The following is a 21,831-nucleotide window of genomic DNA, read 5'->3' on the forward strand; positions in this document are numbered from 1 at the left end:
TGAGCCTCGATTTCACTTCCTGCTCCATTTGCCGGCATTTAGCTGTCCACTGGCGAGACGGCCGAGTAGGTCAAATTATCGGAGGCAAAAAATGTTAATGGACTTCACGTTTGACAGTTGTGTAGTCGGTCTGTTCGGTGCACCATCTGTCAGAAGGTGTGCCTGTGTCGGTTGACGCATTTATCACGACTGTAACATGCTCACATAATACTGTGGAGGGATCGGAACATCACAAACTCGGCCTGCAATTGGTCTTGATTATGACTTGGTTACAGAAATCACCAACTACTAAGCATGCTTTTGATAGAGCTCGATTCTTGACCTCCCGGAATCCTGCTACTTTGTCGGCGCAACGGCCGTTTTGCTGCAGTGGCATGAGTGTATGTTACAATTCTGGACTGGAGGGCTACCAGTCGATAATAAGGCTTGATTAGTAGGACGGAAAGACATGGAACACTTGTCGATCAGATCGCCGAGAGATCGTTTGATGTGTTCCGATTTTTTTTCTCTCCAAGTCTGGAACAGGAACATAAGTTGAAGTTCTAACCTTGATTGATATTTTGATTCCCCCAAAGCCTAATTGCAATTCAATGAACGCTTATGTAAGTCCAGGAACTTCCGGGAGCATGCCGGTATAGTGCGTGCTGTTTTAATGAGGTCCAAGGTTTAATTACAAACCGTGAACACACTTTTGTCTCGGGGCCATGGCACTCCTTCATCCAGCAAATGGCAATATTTGGCGCAGCTCACCGCTCCACATGGCTGGTATTATGTTCAGTGGTCTGCTCACTGCCCCACGAGCCAGGCGACAGCACAAGCATGCACCATCTTCCATTGTTCCATTCATTCGGCGCATAATCGCACTTACAACCACTGCACAACACCACTGTTTTATTCGCAGCCACATGTGACAGACCTCTGAAGTACCCTGCCCGACAACTGCTAACGTCAAACCCTGCAAACCGCTGTCCAGGACAGGTCCTTGCAGTCCAGATTAGACACGACGCGGTTCAATACAGCGACGGAAGCGCGACTGAACGGCACGCGACTGGAAAGCCAGGTGCGGTGGTGGACGGGGTTGGTCTGCGACCCCCTCCCCTCCGTCACAGCCGGGGCACGCGCTACAGGGAGGGGAGGGGTGTGTTTCAATGGACGGCCACGTGTGTGTGGTATTTGGCAGGTAGGGGACGCGCTCACCAGTGATAGATTGTTGTCCTGTAGTGTTGGGTGTGCGCGTGGCCGGCGTGTGCCGCCAGCTGACAGCTGGAATGAAATCGGTCCCCCGCTACGCCCTGACACAGCTGCACATGGGGGCTCCTCGGATCCTCTGTGGTTTCCTGTGGCTCGGCACAGAGAACACGTGCGCCTTCAATCCATATTAGCGATGGTAAATGGCAGAGACAGATGGCATACTTTTCCTGATATTCCACTCCCGGGGCTGTTCTATGATTACATACCACTTTAGCGGAACATTGTTTGATGGTATACGGAATGAAAAGGTAATTTGATGCCAATTTTAATAAAAAGCATGTCTATGAATTATTCGAATTTCGAAAAGACACCTTCTTACCGCCCAATGAAATGGGCCGCTTTTTCAGTCAACTACAATTAAAATAAGCGTTTGTTTTTCAAACAGAGGTGTCAACATTTTGGAGCTCGGGAATCTTCTTGTTGTTTGTTTCAAACAAGCTATTCAAATCCGAGAGTTGCACGCAACACGTGAGCGAAAAAGCAGCAAACGAGTACCGTTTATGCAACAATGCAGAAAAACACAACTCATAGCATCGGAGGCACCCGTTACGCTGACATTTGCATAGCTCTTAATGCAACATTCCTGCCCCTGTCACGTTTCGGTCACGACGCCAGTGCGGGACGCTCGCAGGTCTGTGTCACCCTAGCTAATTGGTCCATCATACCATGAAGGCACCCGTTACCCGCGCGGCACGGAACTATGCTCCTCCTCCCGTATCTGTGGAGCCATCTGCGGCGCGTTTCGCAACATGTCGTGGCTACAAGCTCGGCATGCGTGCTTGCCTCGAAAAACTCGGCGTGTTGAGTCTCAATGTCCAAAATAACCCGGTGTCATAAACCATGAGGTGGTTATCGAAATGGGTGGTGTTGTGACATAAACGTTATCATAGCATCTGAAGAAGACGTCTAGTCAAAGCGTTCCAAACGCATCGTCCCGCCTGTCGGTGGCTGACAGACACCCGCCGAGTTCTTGTCTGCTCTGGCTCAGTCCGGCGGCGCGGCGCCGCGGGCCCGGAGCGCGAGCCGGGCCTGTCCGAAAACACCGCTCTCCAGTCGTGTCACGTCCTGCCGACCCATCGGCCGCCGCCCCCGGGGGTGGTTATCACGTGCGCAGATCTGCCGGTGGACCGCCGCCGGCGCCGTCCACCTCGTTAGTCTGATTAGAGGAGTCCTCCGGACGCCGAGCCAGCCCCGCCGACCCTGCAGAGGTCAATCGACTGCCAGAGGTCCCTCGAGCAAGAGAGATGACTTGATACTTACCGTCAACTCGCGCTGGTTGGTCAGTGGCCCCTGTCTGAGATGCTAACTTTAGCTCTCTGTCTCTGAGTTACATAATATTTGCTCTTGGTGAGTGAGACTGTAGGCCTGTAGGGTGACTGATGCTGACCTTGACTGCAGGACGTCAAGTGTCCGGTTTGTTGCATGACTGCCGACTTTGGCAGCCATCGATGTGCCGTGTCTGTGATCGCTGTTGAATGCCGAATGAACCAGAAGCCGGTAAGATCCATATCGATTCGTATTAGTTATATCGGGAAAACCTTCATCGACTTCATTTACCGTACTGTTGCTAAGGCAAGGCCAGGAGGCGATTCAGTCTTATCTATCGATCAACCTTTCGCTACTGGAATCGTTGATACGCTATCGGTAATGCATGCCATGTAGCTACGATGTAGGTTAGCTGTAGCTTGTTATGGGTCTGAAAAAGACGTATGCTCAAATACTCAGCTTGTTTTAATCAGCTTAAAAAGAGGTGAGGAATAAACCAAATCACCAAACGTCTAATTAAATGCCCAACCGTTAGTTACCACCTAATTACAGATAGCGCCATTCTTTTTGTCGCCTTGAGACGGATCAACATAACAGATCAGAAACTGACTCTGATACCGGCATATCCCAGATCCACGACAGATGCTGTCCATTTGCAGACTGTTCGGTGTCTGTCGCTGCATACCGACTTACAGCGACGCCAGACGACTACCCAGACAGCCGGTATCCCACCCTTTCCTGGTCCGACGCCCACGAAACTCCCACAATACGTCAGATTCAACAGTCGTGGGTGTCAGCTGCATGCCTACCCCCATAGTCATGAGAGTCAGGGGGCGAAACAATGCCACAGTGAGGAGTCTGAACTCATGGCATGTAGATGCAAACTTACCAGCGCTCTCATGACACGTGACACGTGACTGCCGCAGCTGGCTGAACACTCTCATTGGTCACGTGGGGTGCGTGAGCTTAGCCGTCTGCGGCGCTGTGGCGTGGCGTTGTGGCCTGTAGCGTGGGGGCCGCGAGCGAGGGGCTGAAACATTGGCGGCAGGCGCCCCTGTCCGGTGTCCATGGGTAGGTGTATTGTCCGCCCCCCTGTCCGCAGCCGTGTCCGCGTGCCACGTCCGGACAATAGTGCGTGACGGAACGGCCGGGGCTGCATCGATCGGTGAAACGTGCCGGTCCGCGCGTGGCAGCTGACCCGTGCCGGGAAGAGCGGCCACCCGTCCATTGCAAAGTGGGTGAGAAAGTAACGTCGGCTTCGGTCAATTGGCGAGGCCATGTTTATCACGTACTCAGTAACGGCGCCGTTCCAAACAACGCAGACGTGACTAGCAAGAGGTCAAACCGGGAAATGCAGTATGCACGAAAGAACCGCATATAACAATATCTGATTACCTGACCAAATCGTGAGACATGTTGGAACGGTTCTCTCGGGTCGTGGAGTAGGGTGCCGGTGGGACGTTTGGTCCCGCTCTGGCTCGAGTTGCAGAGTAATGAGACGTGCACAGGACCGGGTACGGGGAGGTCGTAAAGAGGCCACGCTGTCGAGGAGCTCCGGGAAGAGGGTGGCGGCTGAGGGGGGGGGGGGGCGCCGCTGACCGCAGTGACTGACCCCGGACCGACAGACGAACTAAGGAGTGCTCTCCTGTCACAGTGATTACTGCGCGGACCACCTGTCATGTTCGTCGTACCGTACGAGCAGAAACACGAAACGAACCACCGTGCCAAGCTGGCCGCCCCCGCCCCTGTCGCGCTTCAACACGCTCCCCGCCGAGACAGAGACACGTCCTTCGTCTCACCGTGGGAGACAAGCCCACCTCACATCCGGCCCCATCTCAGGACACCTCAGCTGGCCCAGTCCAGGTCATGGGAACCCACAGACACTTTAATTAGCTCGCACAAAGCGGCTTGCGCAGACTTTCTGTTTATGGACCATTCGCCGAATCACGTCCTGGGTCAGAACCGCCTCAGTGACGGCCATCGCGCAGCAATTGTCACCTGAACTGCCTCGCGCCCTGACGTGATGGTACAGAGTACACTTGAACAGCTGCTCGGACGTCCCCTTGGGCAGCGCTGTGACGAGACGAGTCGGGTTCTCCGAAGCAGCGACGCCGGAGGCACTACCTTTGTTGTGGCCTCAGAGAGTGGTGGAGGGTGGCGAAGGGCGGCCGTAGGACGACAGAGAACTGCAGAGGGCAGAGGAGAGAGAGAGAGAGAGAGAGGGGGGGGGGGGAGGGAGGGAGGGAGAGAGGAAGAGAGTGGGGAAAAGAGAGGAAGCTGCTCTCTGAGAATGCATTGGGGTGCAACAGAGGACACAGGAGAGCGACAATTATGTAGTCGCATGCAAAGCGGCAGAGAATGGCATATAACAACTGTGACAGAGGGGATCAGAGAGTGGCAGAGAGTGGCAGAGAGCCACGGACGCCGGTCAGGTCTGCCAGACCGCAGCCGGGCCGGTTAGCGCTGGTCGGAGGGTGGTCGGTCGTTCCCGTCCCGGACCGAGGGCAGCTGTGATGGGTGGCTCTTTGTCGGCTGAGTGGCGTGGCGTGGCCGGTCCGAGGGACGTGCTTTACGGCCGACTGTGCGACCTCAGGCCGGACGGAGAGTGACCTCAGACTGGACGGAGAGCGACCTCAGACGGGCCTCGTTTCATAAAGCGAGTCCGTAAAGCGAATCCGTTGTTCCACCTCGCAGGAGGTGGAACAACCCCAGGACGGGGGAAACGCGATGGCTTGATAGACCTGGCACAAAGAACATGTCTGCATCATCACTTCACCAATCATCACGCTTTCGGTGAACAAAGGGACATCCCCATCGGCCTTCGGGATGATGTCTTCTTGCACACTAATCCTGTCGCGTATCGATATCCATGTTCATACAGTTACAAGTAGGAAGAGTTTGACGTCTTTCCTCCTGCCGTTGATGTTGCCTGGTGGTTTTAACGCCACCATTATCACGGTTCAGCGCTTCGCTACCGCTAGCGCCGTTTCCTTTTCTGTACATTCACAGAACAAGGAACAGATGGGAAGATATGCCACTTTTGCAGGCAAAAGGAAATGCTGTTTTGGGTTCGCGAGCACGGACTCTAGTCACATAACACCCATTTCGTTCACTCTTTCCGTCTTTTTCGGTAGTCATTGTATGATTTTTTGTTTGACATTTAAAACAATTCTTTTGTCATTTGTCTAGGGCATGGATACTTTTTTGCTGTGAAGGAAATCAATTCTCACTCGATATATGAGCTGAAACACTTAGGTAATTCACCTTTTTGGTCGGGGTGGTGTAATTTCCTCACCGACCGCTGTCAGCTCGCGTACATTTTGTCCTATATTTATGCGCCTTTCACGGCTACGGCGCCGATATCCGCAGCGATAAGACAATGGAAGGTCTCTGTCAGTGGTGCGTCCGGTGTGAAAAACGGTGGCCGGCGGGTGGGAGCAAAAACCGCACTACTGGGAACGGCGATGGAATGCGAACAGACCGAGAAACCACGCCTTAGTGCTGTAACCGAGCCCATATATTGCGGCCAGGGGTGCTGATTTCTGACTGTTTCGAGGACCTTGTAAATGCAGAAACTTGCTAGCATTCGTAACGGTTAGTCTCTATCGCCTGCTTCGTGCTCCAGAGATCACTTTGGTTGGGCTGGGTTTGGCCTGCGCTGGCACACTGTAGTCATCCAGCATCTGTCGCTCGTGTTACAAACAAAACTGCACCTCCGTTATCGGCTCCCTCTCTCAGTTCAGATTTAATTACCGGTCTGGCACTGTCGCGCCAGTTCCGCGTGCGCCGACTAACTGCTCCAGAGCCCCGCTCCGACTCTGAGGCCCGCTCTCCCGTCCTCCCCGATCACCCCAGCTGGCTCGGCGCGCTCCCAAAGTGGCCGACCGGTGCGCCGACTTACCAATTACCACCGCGCGGAGCTGCAGACCGGCGAGCAGCGGCGATTGCGGCGCTAAAAACGACGAGCGGTTCGTATGTGGCGCAGTGCGCGGCGCGCCGGTCTAGCTCGGCCAATGAGGTGGCTCGCAGCCATCTGACGCGTGGCCTGGGGCGTGTTTCGCTGCCTGCGGCGTGCGTAATGACAGCCAGTCTCGGAGCAAATGATGCCCTCATCTCACTCCGACAGATGAGACTGGCCGGATGGCGACGGCAGCGGCGGAGCAGGCTCGGAGTTGGCCCACAAACGCGAGAGAGCGAGGCGCCTCACGCTGGGAAAATGCCATCTCGATGTAATTCGAGAAGGCGTGGTTTCATACCTACTTGTGTCCTGTGATTTTACAGAAGCCCGGTCTTTTCAACGAATAAATAACACCAATGCCGAAAATAGCCGGACAATTTAAATCAATGGATGAAACTCCCACACAGTGTCGATAAAATTCGTGGTTTCTAAGCCAGACACTTGATCACCGTTTCAGCTCGCCATCCCTGTCTGTTCTGTATTTCATACTAGTCCGAGGTGCTGTAACATGAAGACAGAAGCGCTCGTGCACGTTCTTACCCACAGCGGGCAGACTGACTGACGGACGGACGGACCCGCGAGGGGCGTCTCATAGAGCCAGTCTCATCACGGTGCAGGTCTGCAGATTCACCCCATCGGCCGCCCCCGCTGCGGTCGCGGACCGAACCGGTTCCGCTGCCGGCGGGGCAGACCGTCACCGGCCGGTCACCACCCTCGAACAGACGGCTACCCGCGCGCGGTGGGGCGGTGGTGGAGTTGGCATTGAATAGGTAAAACGTTTTGTTATTGCGCTTTTTGGCATCATGCTAAGGCTTCGTACTGACGCAGACCATGGATCCATGAAAATTACTGTTTGGGTTTACATATAGGTGGTATCAGCGATGAACTAATGCAGTGACATGAAGTTCCTGGTTCAGATAAAAGTCACGGTTAGCACATGTGACAAAGCTGTGCCGCAAGCCTCCTGAGCGCAAACTGATCCGCTCACGTCTCCTTTATACTGCTCCCTTCCCGCCACCTCTCTGTTTTGCACCTCCCTCCCTCCCTGTCGCTCTGTCGTTTTCTGCTCAGCTGAGCCCCAAACCCTCCTGAGCGCGGCGCCGTCTCAGTCTGTGGCGGGACGTTATCTCCATCTCACGGATCACGGCTCAGCTCTGGGCACATGGTAACGGTCGGTGGGCGGCGGCGGCGGCCGGCCATGGCCGCCTCCTCACCTCACCTCCCAACCCTGGGCCGCCGCGCCGCCACCGCCCCGGCCTGCCGCCCGCCGCTGGCCGCCGCCGGGCCGTCGTCCGCCAGCGCTGCCTGCGCTCGAGGTCCGCTGCTCCGCCGCCGCCGTCGGCTCAGGGACGGTGCAGCGAACGGCGAACGGCGGCGGCGGCGGCGGCGGAGCTCAGTCGCGCTGTGGGCCCCGCACGGGAAGGGTCTGTGTCTGTCTGTGCGCTGGACGCTGGCTGGCCGGTACAGAGTGGAGTGTGGAGTGTGAGAAGGACAGAGTGCTCCGACTCGGGACACACATTGGAGGCTGTTTGGATGCTGTATCAGGTATGGAAAATACCCTTTGAGTGACGCTAGTTTTCAAGACTCAAATATATAATATTTGGTATCCACGAACTTATGCACTAGGCGGAATATTTGGAAATCATTAATGTCGGCTGTTCTTTGGTATCATTAGATTTGCATGATCCCGAATCTGTTGTATTTATGCTAACATATTCCAACTCTGGGGAAGGTCACAGGGTTTCTGGCGTCCAAGGAAACTGGTTGGTATTCTGTCGGCTGCTACAAAGAATAAATCACATAAACTATCCATCTATCAATTTCTATCACACCGTCCGTCTATCCGTTCATGTTTAGCGGAACTTATCAGTCCTCTGCTTATCTAATTAATTCCCTCTCTCATGTCTGCGCTATCCCCTTTGGACTCTCAGACATCCGATGCTCCTCTGCTAGCTAGTTTGCATTAATCCCAAACACTACTCTCCGACCCTCCCTGTGCTGCATCGCTGCACCAACTAGTCTTAACTATGGTCTCAACAACATCATCACACTCCCAACCGGACTGAGATGGCACCGACTACCCGACCACGACGAGCCATATTGAGCAACACCGGTCCTCCACGCCAATCTATTCCGGTCGCGGCGGTCGTCTGGTGCGGTCATCTTCCGATAACCTTTGTCGGCTATTCCGAGTCGCGGCGGTCGTCCAATAGTGCATCCTGTGCCTCGAAACCGGTGTGGCGGGACGACGACGGGTCGTCTGACGTCTTCTATCGCTGAGATCTGGTGTTCGGCAGCGAGGCACGACAGCGTCAAACAGGCGGATCCACTGAATTTGACAGTGGGCCCGGTGACTTCATCATCACGTTCATAAGCCCTCTGAAGGGAGCAGAGCTACCTCGTCAGCTAGAACTCCACATGAACCGCTCTCTGCCCTCCGTTCCTGGACGTCCGTCTGTGCAGCGACCCTGCACGACCGGCTGGCGGCGCGGCGGTGGCGGCTCCGGCTCGGTCCAGGAGCGATGACCTGGTAAAAGGCGCGGCACGATCCGCCTCGCCAGCCGTTGGCGAGTGGCTGCGATTGGCGTCCGGACCGCGTGGCCGCCGCAAAATCTGCATACGGAGCCGCCGAGGGCCGAGCAGCAGCAGCGGCAGCGTCTGCCATCGGCGGCGCCGGCTCTGCAGAATGAAAATGAACGCCGCCCGAATATGGACACAAACGTGCATCGGAACGGAAGATAAAAGTGGAGGAGTGCCTTACGGGGGAGGCGAGCATTGACGTGACCTGGGTTCGTGTTGACTGATCAAGGTCTCTGCCAACGGGTCCGGGTCAGTGTCAGGTCAGACTGACATTGACGAGCACCAATAACTCATTCGCATATATGTGTGCGTAATCAAACGATAATCTTTAACCTGCTCCAGTGGCGTTTTTCATTTGCTTTACGTCCCTGGGTGTTTATTGGTCACATTTTCCAGGGTTTTGTGAAGCACGCTCTAATCCGGGTAACATTAGCGTCAACTTCCTCAAACCGATGGGCGCCTGGACCGTTATGGGCTCGGTCTAAAACCGGGGCCGAGCCGAGCAGGCGCGGCTTTGTCGTCTCCTCAGCCGCGCCAACGCTGGCGATAGGTCCCCGTGACCGTCCGACGGACACAATGCCGGCCCCGACCGTCTATCTTTCATGGTATCTGGTCCAGGATATTGTTAACAGCTTGGATTTACCATGGATAGCGTGGAAATACCCGGACCATGATATTGTATACTGGGCGCTGAAAGCCAAACAATGTCATTTGTGAGGCTAGACCTGTTGAATTCCCTCATTTTGGAAAGTGAATGACCGTGTTCAATGTTTAGTCGTTCTTTTGACATAAGCGATTCTGCTGATACCCTTTACGGACTCGCCAAAAATGCTCGTTGATTAAATGCTTTTTTTAATCCAGCTTTTCTCTCTCGCCAATGCTTGCCTTACTTGCCTACATCAGGGTCAGTTTTGACGGTTTATAAACGCTCGTCATGTAGTAATAGCATTTGATTTTCATCATTTTCTATTAATTACGATTCCATAACCCGACCTACCCGTTTATTTTTTCCTCCTCTGTCCATATGGTCCTAGATGTTCTCACCTACCCCATCCAGATGTCACGCGAGAGGCGCCCACTACCGTGTCAGCTCTCCGTTCCTCCGTCAGAAGTCATCCGTTCCAGTCGACTGCCCTGATCCTCCCTGACCGCTCCGGCCTCATGGGCTTAGGAGGGACCACAAAGACCGATAGCGGTCCCGCTGAGACGGTAGAAGACCAATGGTCCTTACTCCTTAGGTAACCTATAACAGAGAGGCATCGGACCCGGCGTTTGGATGCTCACTCTCATACTGAGTCGTGAGTCATAGCCTGGCTCTATGGATGCATGATTGCACCATTGTGAGTGGTACCACTCATTATCACTGGAGCTTGCCAAACACTTTCCGTATCATTCGGACTACATTAACAAAAATGTTGAACGTGGAAGAAGGAAAACGGATGTGATCCCTGCAGGTTAGCTTTGAGCTCACGCCTAAACGTGACGCCAGCTTGTATGGGCCGTGACGCAAGTAACCGTAAGACGGTGATGTCTGTGTCTTCAAACTTGTCGCGATGGTGACCGGGAGGAAGTGAAAAACCAATGGTGATAATATGGTAATCGCTGCAATTGCAGCGCACCATGGTTAACCATGGTGCGGTGGCAACGGTACAGTCAATGGTCGTTGCATAAGATGTGGTTCCATGAATTGCTATTTCGGTCAGTGGAGGTCAATGCCCTACCCCAGAATATGAAGAAAGTCCTCACAAGAAGTGATGAACTTGGAAGGATTTCCGGCCGACGCAGGGTGGTCACGGTTCACCACAGCCGTCCCGGCCAGTCACGAGACATCACGGGACGCCGACACTCGCTCCGCGCCATTGAGCATCGGGAACGCATGGCCGCGACAGCTGGCGCATCTCATCAGAGGCAGTTTGAGCTCCAAATGTCTCACTAGGACACACACTGATCGTCTGACAGAGATCTATGGGTGTGAGTAGGTGTTCATGGCGTGGTAAGTCGCTCCTCGGCGCCGTCGGTGGTCGGACTATCGGCGAGCACAATCGTGTTTCTGTGATGTGTGAGCGCGTTTTTGATGGCCGCCGTATCGGGTCGTTTGGACACAGATGGAGTGTGGCGCTATGGATGGTCGGACTGACACACTTACAGAGACGGCAACTCGATGCAGATAATACGCCACGCTTATATAATGATGCTGGGAGATGGCTTATAAGTTGAGCTCTATCATCTACAACTGAGCTGCGCATACATATACCTACTCGTATCCTGGTAGAATTACTCAGCAAGTACTTACTTATAACTAGTTCACCTTATGCTAAATGCTCTTCCGTTTGACTTCACAGTTCACAGATGGAATGCTCAATAGCCTATAAGAGAAACATATTCTCCTACAACTTTTACATTGCCTTCATCTAACAAAACTGGTTAATATGCTCTAAAAGTCGTCACATGCCGATGAGAGCTTTTAGGTCCGCTTTGATCATAAACTTTCGGAGTTCAAAGCCACAGTGCTTCTTTGTTCGTCAGTTCGCAGACTCTGCAGCTCCGCAACCGTTCCTAGAATTTCCCCCGGCCAATGCAGTAGGTATGCATCCGTTGACCGTTCTCAGAGTAGGCACTAGTAGGTACTGCCTCGAGAATGAGAATGACTATAGCCTTGATACACCATTTATGTAGGTCAGCCGACCGGCCTGTCTCCGAGATACAGCTCCACGAAAAGGGGTGCTATCCGACGCGCTGATGTCACGGCCCGTGTCCCCCATCGAAATGAGCTGATGTCACGGCCCGTGTCTTCACGGAGAGGCGCTGAAGTCACAGTCCGTGTTTCTATGGGGGAAATGCTGAAGGGTGAAGCTACGACCCATTGTCATCATGATTGGCGAGCTACCGCTGATACCACGGCCACGGTTGATACCTGTTTCTCTAGACCTACTATATTTGTCGTGACCTGTGCCTCTATAGACGTTCTAAAATTACAGACCGTGCTTCTACTGACGTTCTTACTTCTGATCTTGCATCTCTTGCCTCTGCCGACGTTCTGATGTCACGACTCGTGTCTCTGCAGTGTCCATGACGTGCCATATGCCTGACGTAGGTCTGGTAGTGTCCTGAATAGTGACAGCGCTGTTGGGATGCCTCCGCCATCCCGGCGCCACCGTCCGAACGGCAGTGCCGAGAGGGTGACCGTGAGCCCGGCGGCGGCGGCGTGGCACCGGCCATCGAACGTTTTATGGTCGGGCTCACAACAGTCATAGAATGGTTAGCCATGACATGGTTACCCAAATCAATGTGGGGCTTATCTACATGGGAAATATTTGTCACTGTGTCCCGTAACAACTGAAAATGATGACATAAGGTCTCGCATGGTCATGTTTGGCGTTCATTTGAGAGATAAATGCCGATGATTCATTAGATCTTACCACTATTTGGTGTGAAAAGGCGACACTTTAGCACTACTGCACTTCGGTGATCTTCCAGGTGGTCTATGATATCTTTGGAAAGGTGTTGGGGACTGCCTATTAGTCACAGCCAGGGAGTGTGACACATGACTCTCTGGTGTTGATAGCGGAGTCCCGACTGCCACCGTGTCGCGGTGACCCTCCGTGCTGGCCCCGGGCACTGACTGTGACCTGACCTTTAACCCTATTAGTGGCAGGGGGGGGGGGGTTGTTTTTATCCACCCCTCAGGTTTTTTAGGAATATCTCCGAAACCGCTGAAGCTACGATGCTGAAATTTTCTGACTTTTCCTAAAACTAAAATTGGGCACATTCCCTGAAAATTTCAAGTTCATAACTTTACCAGGGGCGGCTCCAGAGCACTGGGAATTGGGGGGTCCTATTCGTGAAGCGAGTCATTTGGGCGAGATCACGATGCTGCACCAGTTTTACGAACAGTGAATGAAAGGTATCATGTGATAACATATACAAAGTTATTGTGCATCCTCTTTTGACACGTTTTTGCTATAATAGGCGGATCCAGGCGTCCAAAAAGGGGGTTATTTTTTACCTCCCAACATAGGTGCCCTGACACCGCCTATGCATGACCAATACAATTTTAGTCGTTCTCTCATAAGAAAATTGTAACATAACAAGACCATTGCCACGCTTTTTAGAAACAGTACCAACAAAAACCTTATTTACTATACTTTTTGTGTACCCCCAATCTCAATGATCTGTATCCGCCTATGATTTTTGAAAATGCATATTTTTAGGATCCATGTGAATTCCTGGTTCATTCTCTATCGATCGGCAAAAGTTGCGTTAAGATTGGTTCAGAAACCTGGCCGTGATAAACAGTCTAAAATGTATCTGCAATTTGCCCGTTTTTACCCCCCTCTACCCCCCTATTGACATTTTTTAATTTTATTTTTTTTAGAAATGTAGATCTCGTTGAGCCAAATCGAATGCCGTTTGAATTTTGAAAATCGGCCGGTTAGATCTCGAGATATCAAGGGGGGGGGGTCGTAAACAGCCCCCCCCCCTGCCACTAATATGGGGTAGCCAGGAGCCTGCCACTAATAGGGTTAACCCTCCATTGCACCGCCCCCTCACGGGCACTGGGCCAGAACTGGTGGCAGCCGTGAAATCTGTCACAGTCGTGTTGACAGATCAAACTTAGATGACGGGTATTGGGAATCGGTCTCACACCATCAGACGTAATTCAGGGTCGCTATGTCAGTGGGTGGAGGAAATTGGACACAAGAGATAGTTTATGGTGTCCTCGGGTTGCCGGGGTATTAATGACATAAATTTTGTGTTAACACGAAGACATATTTGTGGTAATAGTGTTTATGAGGGATTGATTACCAACACGTGTTCATTTCATTCTCTTTGTTCTGTGACAGGTGTAATTAAGAATCCGCTTCTATAAAAAAGAACGATGAAACCCGGTCTCATAAACAATGCTTTAATGTTAGACTTTATAGGTATACCTACCCCGTGCGCAGCTGTTAGCCATGAGAGCATCCAAGGGATGTGACAAGTGTCATAAATCGTGAGCGGAAAATTCGCCTTGTCCAGCTCAGAGGGCCGGTCGAACGGGATCTTACCTCACTATGCCGAAATTGTGGGCGCGCCCGTCGACCGTAACCCCGTCTGTTATGGCACGCGTAAATCGGGTGAAGGCCGCCGCTACTCGGTACGGCGGCCAGCCTGTGATGCCGGCGCGGCGCGCGCCGTGGTCAGCCAGGTGTGCCGAGACATGTCGAAAGTGGCCGTGCTCTGGCTACTCCCGATGACTCACTGTCGGATAATGTGTGAGCTGCCGCCGATCTCTGGGAGCCCGTGGGAAAGGCCGGGTGGCTAATAAGGACGAAAGTGGTCATTTAGTGGGAAATCGCCTTTCACTATTCATTGGCTCACATAACCATTCATAGTATGCATGCTACTGATCAGAAGGTGATAATCTAGCAAAACTTACTGTGTACGCTCTTACAGATTGTGTAGCTAGCATCTAATGACGTCATTTTCTGTGTATTTCAGGCGGTACCAGGCCGGTGACGTCAGCGGTCCAGCGCCGCCGACCCGCCGTAGCTCGTCGCGACCTGACCTGACCTGACCCAGCCATGACGCCGGACGCCTCCTCGGTGCTGGGCCAGGTCACCTGGTCCGAGGAGGTCAGCTCGCTCTTCGACCTGCTCAAGACTCACGAGCTTCCCCTTCTGGTGAAGGTGCACAAGGGCCAGTACCTGAACGTCGGACCCGGCGGCCTGTCCAGCCTGGGCGTCCACAGCACCCTCCTGCTGACCTCCGGAGGCAGGCGGCGGCGGCTCGTCGCCCAGGGCGTCAAGTTCAAAGACAACCGCCGGTTGGTGTCTGTTGGTCAAAAACTCCTCATCCCCGACACCTTCGAGGGCTTCTTTGAGATCCTCTCGGAGGAAGGCCGGTCGGTGCGAGCTATAGAGAGTGTCGCTGAGCTGGCGCGTCTCTTCCCAGACTCATGCATCGTGCGCTGCAACTGCAAGGCATACGTCTCCAAGTCAGACAGTGTGGAGACGATCACCGAGCGATCGCGTACCATTCAGAGCGGCGAGACACTGGTCTTGGTTGGTGAGGTGTCCCGGCCACGCGGCAGGGGTCCGGCGCGCTTCCTCCGCTGTTTTGATAGCTCCGGAGAGAACGTCTATCTACCGCACGAGCAGAAGGCCAAGTTCAGCGCCGTGGCGAAAGAGGAGAGTATCAGTGGGGTGCACAGCGTGGGGAACATCCTCAACAAGAGGCTGCCGCTGAACGTGCGCCTGGTGAGCGGCCGGCCGGTGGACGCGCCGCGGCTCGGCGGAGGGTTCGTGCCCGAGCTGCGCGTGCACACTACCTACGAGGATGAGTTGGTGGTGGCGCTGCCTCTTCACAAGGACAGCGTGGTGGTAACTCTACCCACCACCGCCCCGCTCCGACTTCAGGTGGCCACCAATGGAGACGCGCTGGCGAAGAGCGTCGAGTTCGGTCGGCTGTGCGATCGCGCTGCTCAGGTGTGGCTGCATGGAGTCGACAGGATGCATCCCTTCGACATCCCGCTGCCAAAGGACCCACGATTTGACGCCAAGGCGAAGGCGGCGCCGCGACCGCGGGGCTTCCGGAGGTCCATCTCGACACCCATGTCACGCGTCACGCGTCGCCACAGCGGTCAGACGGTCGACGAATACGACGAGATCGACCAGATCTATGACTACGTGCGAGGCTTCGCGCCGATGCCGCGGGACGCGCGAGCCGCTGCGCTGGGTCACTCCGCTCCTGAGCCAGCGCCGGCGGCTGCAGCACCGCGGCGGCCTCAGGCAACATCAAACGCCACCCAGACCCCTCCCACGTCGCAACCTGCCCCAGCCCCGGCGCCGGCGCGAGTTTCAGACCAGCCGCCAGAGCCGCCGCCGATCGAGACGATTCCCTCTCGACGGCTGTCGCTGGCTGCGGTCAGGCCGTTCAACCTCCACCCGGGTGTGTTCTCTGCCCAGAAGGTGGTGCGGCCCGAGCCTCCGCCCGACAATCGAGTCTCTGCCGAGAAGAGGGCGCGTGAGGCGGCCGTGGCGGCGGTACGGCAGGGAGAGCCTCGTCCGGCCGGAAACCTCTTCACCAAGAATTGTAACGCGAGGGCGAACCAGCGCTTCGCGGCGCATAGGAATGGTGGAGGGATGAACAAAATCAGTAACGTCCACGCGGCGCTGCCGGACGCGGTCCGTTCGACGGTCCGCTCCACTGTGCGCTCAACAGGTCCCTCGCCGCTGTTTGACCTGCGCTACAAGTCGCTCACTAACCTGCTCATGGACTTTGACACGCTTGAGTCGAGCAACTCTGGCGGCAAGACGTCAGGAGGCGACTCGGGCGACTCAGCCCTGCTCAAAGGCAAGATCTCGGAGAAGAAGGTGCACAAGCTGACGCGACCCAAGTCGCTGACCAACCTGGTGTGGGACGCGCACGCGCCGCCCCCGGAGATGTTCAACAAGCCGAGCATCATCACCGACCACGAGCGGAAGCTGCGGCTCGAGCCGGGAGTCTACACCCGGCGCAGCCACAACATCCTGCTCAACAACAAGTACAACAACCTGAAGAAGATCGGCACGCTGTACTTGTAGAGGTGAGTTTAACGACTTTTTTTCTTTTTTCTGTCTTTTGGACCACATGGTGTGTACTTGGTGAGCCTACACGAGTGTTTTGATTGCAACACCCGTTCAATTAATAAATTTTGGAGACTGGAACCTTCCCCCACCTATTAACCCGGCAGTTGCTGGGGTATTTCGCCACCCACCGTTTGCTGGGGGGGGGGGGGGCGTTAAACGCCCCCAGCCGATAACTCGAGAACCAATAGGCGCAGCGAAACGCACGAGGCGGCAAACGAAAGAACGCGACGAGACGCTTCAGATGAGTACTTTAAAGTTGAATTTTGAGGTCACATGTCGGGTCAAGGTCAGGTCAAACACCTGAAATCGGGCTTTCAGTAGCATGGATTTGAGGACTTCGCAATGGGCGCCTCTCGTCATAAACTCTGTCAAAACGGTGCACAATCCATCATATAAGGCCTACAAGAGTGTCAGCTCCATGTAGGGGTCAATCAAGCATAGGTCAGGGTCAAGGTCAGGTCAACCGGGTAGGCACATATCCCCGAAAATCAAAACTGATATTCGCAGCCTGTGACACATGTGTTATGGGTAATTTGGGGCGTAGAACACGATGGTGACATTCATTTTATCATATGTGTACGTGTTTGGCTCAAAAAGTTGAATTTAAGAAATGCATGTATCATGGTCGTGAAGTAGTCACGAGAAATTGCCAAGATTCAGTTCAAGATTTTGGAAAATGCGGAACGATAATCAATTATCGAAGATAGCCATCTGATTGTGCATGGTATTGGCAGTCTAATGGCGTTTACGGCATGTCTGTATGTCTATTCTGTGATTTTATATGATTTTTTGAACATATGCGGTTTTTGGTCGAAAACTCAGAAATCATGACGTCACTAAAACCTCGATATCTCAAAAATTATCCGATCGATTTTTTTTTGAAACTTTGGCACTATAAACTTCAATCAATTCCCTACAGGTATCCAAAATTTGGCGCGCCTGCGGCGCGCCGTTTTTATACTAGGTATGGCCCGGCGAAAAATGTGGGGGCGTTTAACGCCCCCCCAGCAACTCGCGGGTTAAGCATCCAACAGGTTCCGCAAATGCAACCGTAAGACACGTTACAGGCCAATCACTTCATGCATCTCATTCTTGGCTCTTACTGCTGGGCCAGGAACATTTCTGGGAAATGTTTCACAAGAAAGTAGTGCCTACTACAGAATGTCATTCACTCGTCCGTACACCGATTTTCTGCACGCAGAAACAAGGGACGCCGCACGGCTGCGTTCCGCTAAATGGCATTATCGAGAGAACTCGTGTGGGATAAATCCGCTTACCGTTGCTCGAAGCGAAGTTTTTGGTACCTACTCGTCGGAAGCAGGTGTACTTTTGCAGCGAGACTGCACTTATGACATTTGTTCTGACCTTGTCGATCTGCGGATGACACGAAATGAAATTATATTTGTTGAATTTTTGCAACTGCGATTGAACAGGGCACGACGTCGCATACACACTTGTGGCGTTTTGGAGATCTTTAATTCTTATATGTATAATGGTGACCGTGTGTTTTATATATCGCGCATCATGCTCAAGCGGTATAGCCCAAAGTGCACCTTCAGCAGCTGTATCACATAAGAGTTTTCCGCTAGATAAGCTCAGTACTCTGACAAGCCTCCTTTCTTTGTTATCCCTTCTGTTCTGTTTAAGCCTTTCTGTTCCGACGAACAAGACTGTGTTTTATCGCTTCCGTGAGGATGGGTCAACTGTCAACTAAATCCGTTTAAATCAAGATAGTAGGTATTTCCTTATAGGCTTATTTGTGTTGTTTCTGCTGAAATTATTTCATTTAATACCCAAGCCGGACACGTCTTGTCATCTTCTAACCCCTAAGCGTTTCGGTAGAAGGTGACCCTCATGACCTGGGGGAACGGTTCAGCAGGTTCAGCACATTTTTAGAATTGTATTGCATGCCATATTTATTTCGTCCTTGCAATTTGCTTGCAATCAGCACCATAGAGTTGAAGAAATGAGTTTGAAGAAATGAGTCGTAATTTCCCAATCAGAAACGAACGATTTTAGGTGCAATACCTATGCATTGTGTAACTATCAGATCATTTGCACTCGGCTGGCTGCTCGTATTTCTGAAACTCATTACACTCGCCATCCCGCAAACGGCTTCAAATTATGCCATAACCTGTCCGAGCAGCGAAACACATTGCTCGTGCGCTGGCGACTCCTTCCGTTCTCAGCCCGTCTGTACGCAATCGGTTCATTTCTCACGGGACGGAGTGGAGCCGTGCTCCTCCTTCGTGGAGCGGGTCACCGCTGGTTACATCACCGAACGTCCATTGTTTCCGGTGAAGCGGCGACCGCAGTCACTGCGTACAATCAGAGTCCTGTGGGGAAATAGGCGTGGGACGTGGTGGTTGGATCGTCGGGGACTCGGGACACGTTCGCTGGCAGGAGAAACTGAGAGTGGAATCGGAGCTGGGAGTCGAGTCAGGCGAGTTGTGTGTGAGGAAGCCTCTGAGCTGTGACGGGAAGAGAGCTGAGCTTCGAGTGAAGGGAGAGCTGGGGCCGAGTCAGTCCGTCAGTTGCTGAGAAACAACAGAGAGAACCGTCAGCAGCTGAAGACGGCGATACAAATCGTCAGCGGCGAAAGAGGTGTCATTGGGGCCGGCTGTTTGCTTGGTTATTGTCTTCAGCTCAACCTTAACCAGGTTTATAGAGCTCTAACTGCACCAACATGTGTATTTGAAGACCTCGGTGGAATAGTTTCCGCGGCTTATACGCCATTTTAACCCACAATTCAGCATCACTTAAGGCTTCCGGAACGCATCAGCGAGTAAATAGGTATCTAAATTTATTGATGAAACACCAGCTGGGTTATCAGTACACGGTAGACATCCGTCCCTCCATTTTCCTCTCCCCCATGTTCTCTCCCACCGCTGACCCGAGGTCTCGGAGTTGTGAGCCTCGGCTGCCCAGGGGTGTGTTTCGCCACCCCGTGCCAGTGACATTGTTCCGAGATAGCCGGGCTGTCTGGCCAGCCTCGCACCATTCCCACGCCCATTATGAAACTATGGCCGGCCGATCCGTGGCGTGACCAGCGGCTGTAGGGCGGGGCAATGGTCAGGTCGTGGGCCCGGCGGTGTAGCGTACCCTTTTAGCCGACCATGTCCGGCCGACGTAAAGGATGTGCTGATTGTTGCTGTGTGCAAAATAAGATGTTGAATATGCCGCCAAATAACCATGATAAGCAATCCCTATAATGCTTACGAAATCACCCGTCTATTCGTTTTGGAGCTACCGTCATAAATGACAACCTTACCATTTGTCACCTGGATTTGTCTTCTCGGCTCCTGGCGCCGTCGTGAGGACTGAGGAGTGAATGTCCTCAAGACAGCGGTTCGGATCCGGTTAGGTAGCCACCCCTCGCTTTATGACATGTTCGCCGGAGCGACCAGGCTTTACGCCATGATTTACCGCTAGTGTCACGATTAAAAAGGCTCGTCTAACGACACAATCTAGCGCGCTCCAGCTCCGCAGCCTCGTAAACGGCTCCTAACACCGATAATGAAACGCTGGCGCAGCGCGTGTAGGCCGTGCGCAGTGCTCGGGTCGGTCGGCCGAGCAGTCGAACGGTCGTTGGGACGGTCGGGCGCGGTCGGACGGTCGGGCGGTCGGGTGGTCGGGCGAAGTCTTCACGGTCACAGTTTGGAGGGGAGTCACGTTCGATCGCCGACTGGCCCCTGTCACACAAAGTTGTGTCCAACCAATTTGCCAGGACTGTGTTTATAGGTGACCCCCTGCTGTTTTGAACCCGATGGGAGTACGATGGGAATCCAACGGGAATCCAGCGGGAGGCCTACAGGAGTCGGACAAACGAGTCCATAAATTGCCAGTAATTAGTGCATGACTGGGCGAAGGGCGGGGCGGTGCCGAGCTGTAACGACGAGCTACCCGCCGGCAGCCAGCCCCGGCGAGCTTGTAATGGGAGCGACAGTGGCTAAACAGTGAGCCAGATTTATTTATGAGGCTGCTCTAGGGAATTAGGCAGAACAAAGGTGAACCAATTCGTGACTTATATCTTTGAAATAAATAAGGATAGAGGGTGTAAGTGACCAATTGAAATAGGTTATGAGACTCAACCTAATATAAGGGTTCTGCTACAAAATAGTGACATTTACCACTTGCAGGTGTTCGCTGATACACTGTAATCCCACCGATTCCGCACCCGACAACTAAGCACTCCTCTTGACCCAGCATTTTCCTGTTTTCTTTTTCTTTCCTTCCGTCATCTTCCGTCCTAACCCTGACACGCTACGATGCACCGTCCTTCCCCGCACCTCAAATCTTTATCTTCCAAAACAAAGCATCGAAATATCTCTCTTCAAATCCCTCATTTTGCTCTCGACCCTTCCCGTTCCGGCACAGTGCACACTGGTCGGAAACGCCCTCACGAGAGGCCACGGGCGATTCCGGAGTTTCGGATTATTTTTTATATAGATCGATTTGAAATTGATCAAATTATTATACTTAGGCCAAAAAAAACTAATCCGGGTGACCAAAAATAGCTGTAATCAGCCCCCGAAGATGGGGTATCCCAGAACTCGGAAACTGACGCGGAGCAAGAGGTTTCTTGAGCCGGATATTCAGAGTCTTATTGCTGATAGACACCAAATTGAAATCCCACATATTATGCATCAAAATGTTCGTTATGAAGTTGCCGACTGGTCAGTGCAAAATTTTTGGCATACTTTTTCCCTAACTTAGATGTACTATAGCTTTTTTATGAAGGCTCTCCTACAGTGATTTTGGAATATAACTGCAAAGTTTAGGTAAGGAAACAACAGGTAGTCCCATCTAGTTCCACTCTGATTTTTTGTGAGATGAAGTAGGATTTAAATTTACACCAGGGCAGCATAAAAGCTAACTGCGCATATTTGCGCAAAATTTGCAGGAGCCGCTCTTCCTACCCAACTACCGCCCGCCCCGCCCCAGTTTCGGCTCGGCCGCCGCGCCCGGCTTACGCTGACCTGTGTCGCCTGCACGCATCCATGCGTAGTTGACTGGTCATTAAAAACAGATGCGCTTGAGTTTATGAATTTTGTGAAAAGCGCGTTTTATGTATGCATTTATGTATGTATTGACATCAAAAGCCTTCCACATATTGCGTGGCGATTACGGCTTGCATTTGGAGAGCCTTGCTATTGACAACCATCA

At 53.0% G+C, this 21,831-nt stretch overlaps 1 protein-coding gene across 1 annotated transcript in view; it reads left to right on the forward strand.

Annotated features, from left to right (window-relative positions):
* The first annotated feature begins 7,834 nt into the window (after window positions 1-7,834).
* Window positions 7,835-21,831, forward strand: part of LOC122379320 — a 35,359-nt gene continuing 21,362 nt past the window's right edge. The window contains exons 1-2 of the mRNA XM_043361418.1: window positions 7,835-8,020; window positions 14,537-16,622. Of these exons, the coding sequence (XP_043217353.1) occupies window positions 14,620-16,620 (2,001 nt within the window). The 5' untranslated portion in view covers window positions 7,835-8,020; window positions 14,537-14,619 and the 3' untranslated portion in view covers window positions 16,621-16,622. The remainder of the gene's footprint in view (window positions 8,021-14,536; window positions 16,623-21,831) is intronic.

The sequence above is a fragment of the Amphibalanus amphitrite genome, unplaced genomic scaffold, assembly GCF_019059575.1.
Source record: "Amphibalanus amphitrite isolate SeventyFive unplaced genomic scaffold, NRLGWU_Aamphi_draft 000075F_arrow, whole genome shotgun sequence".
Classification (NCBI taxonomy): domain Eukaryota; kingdom Metazoa; phylum Arthropoda; class Thecostraca; order Balanomorpha; family Balanidae; genus Amphibalanus; species Amphibalanus amphitrite.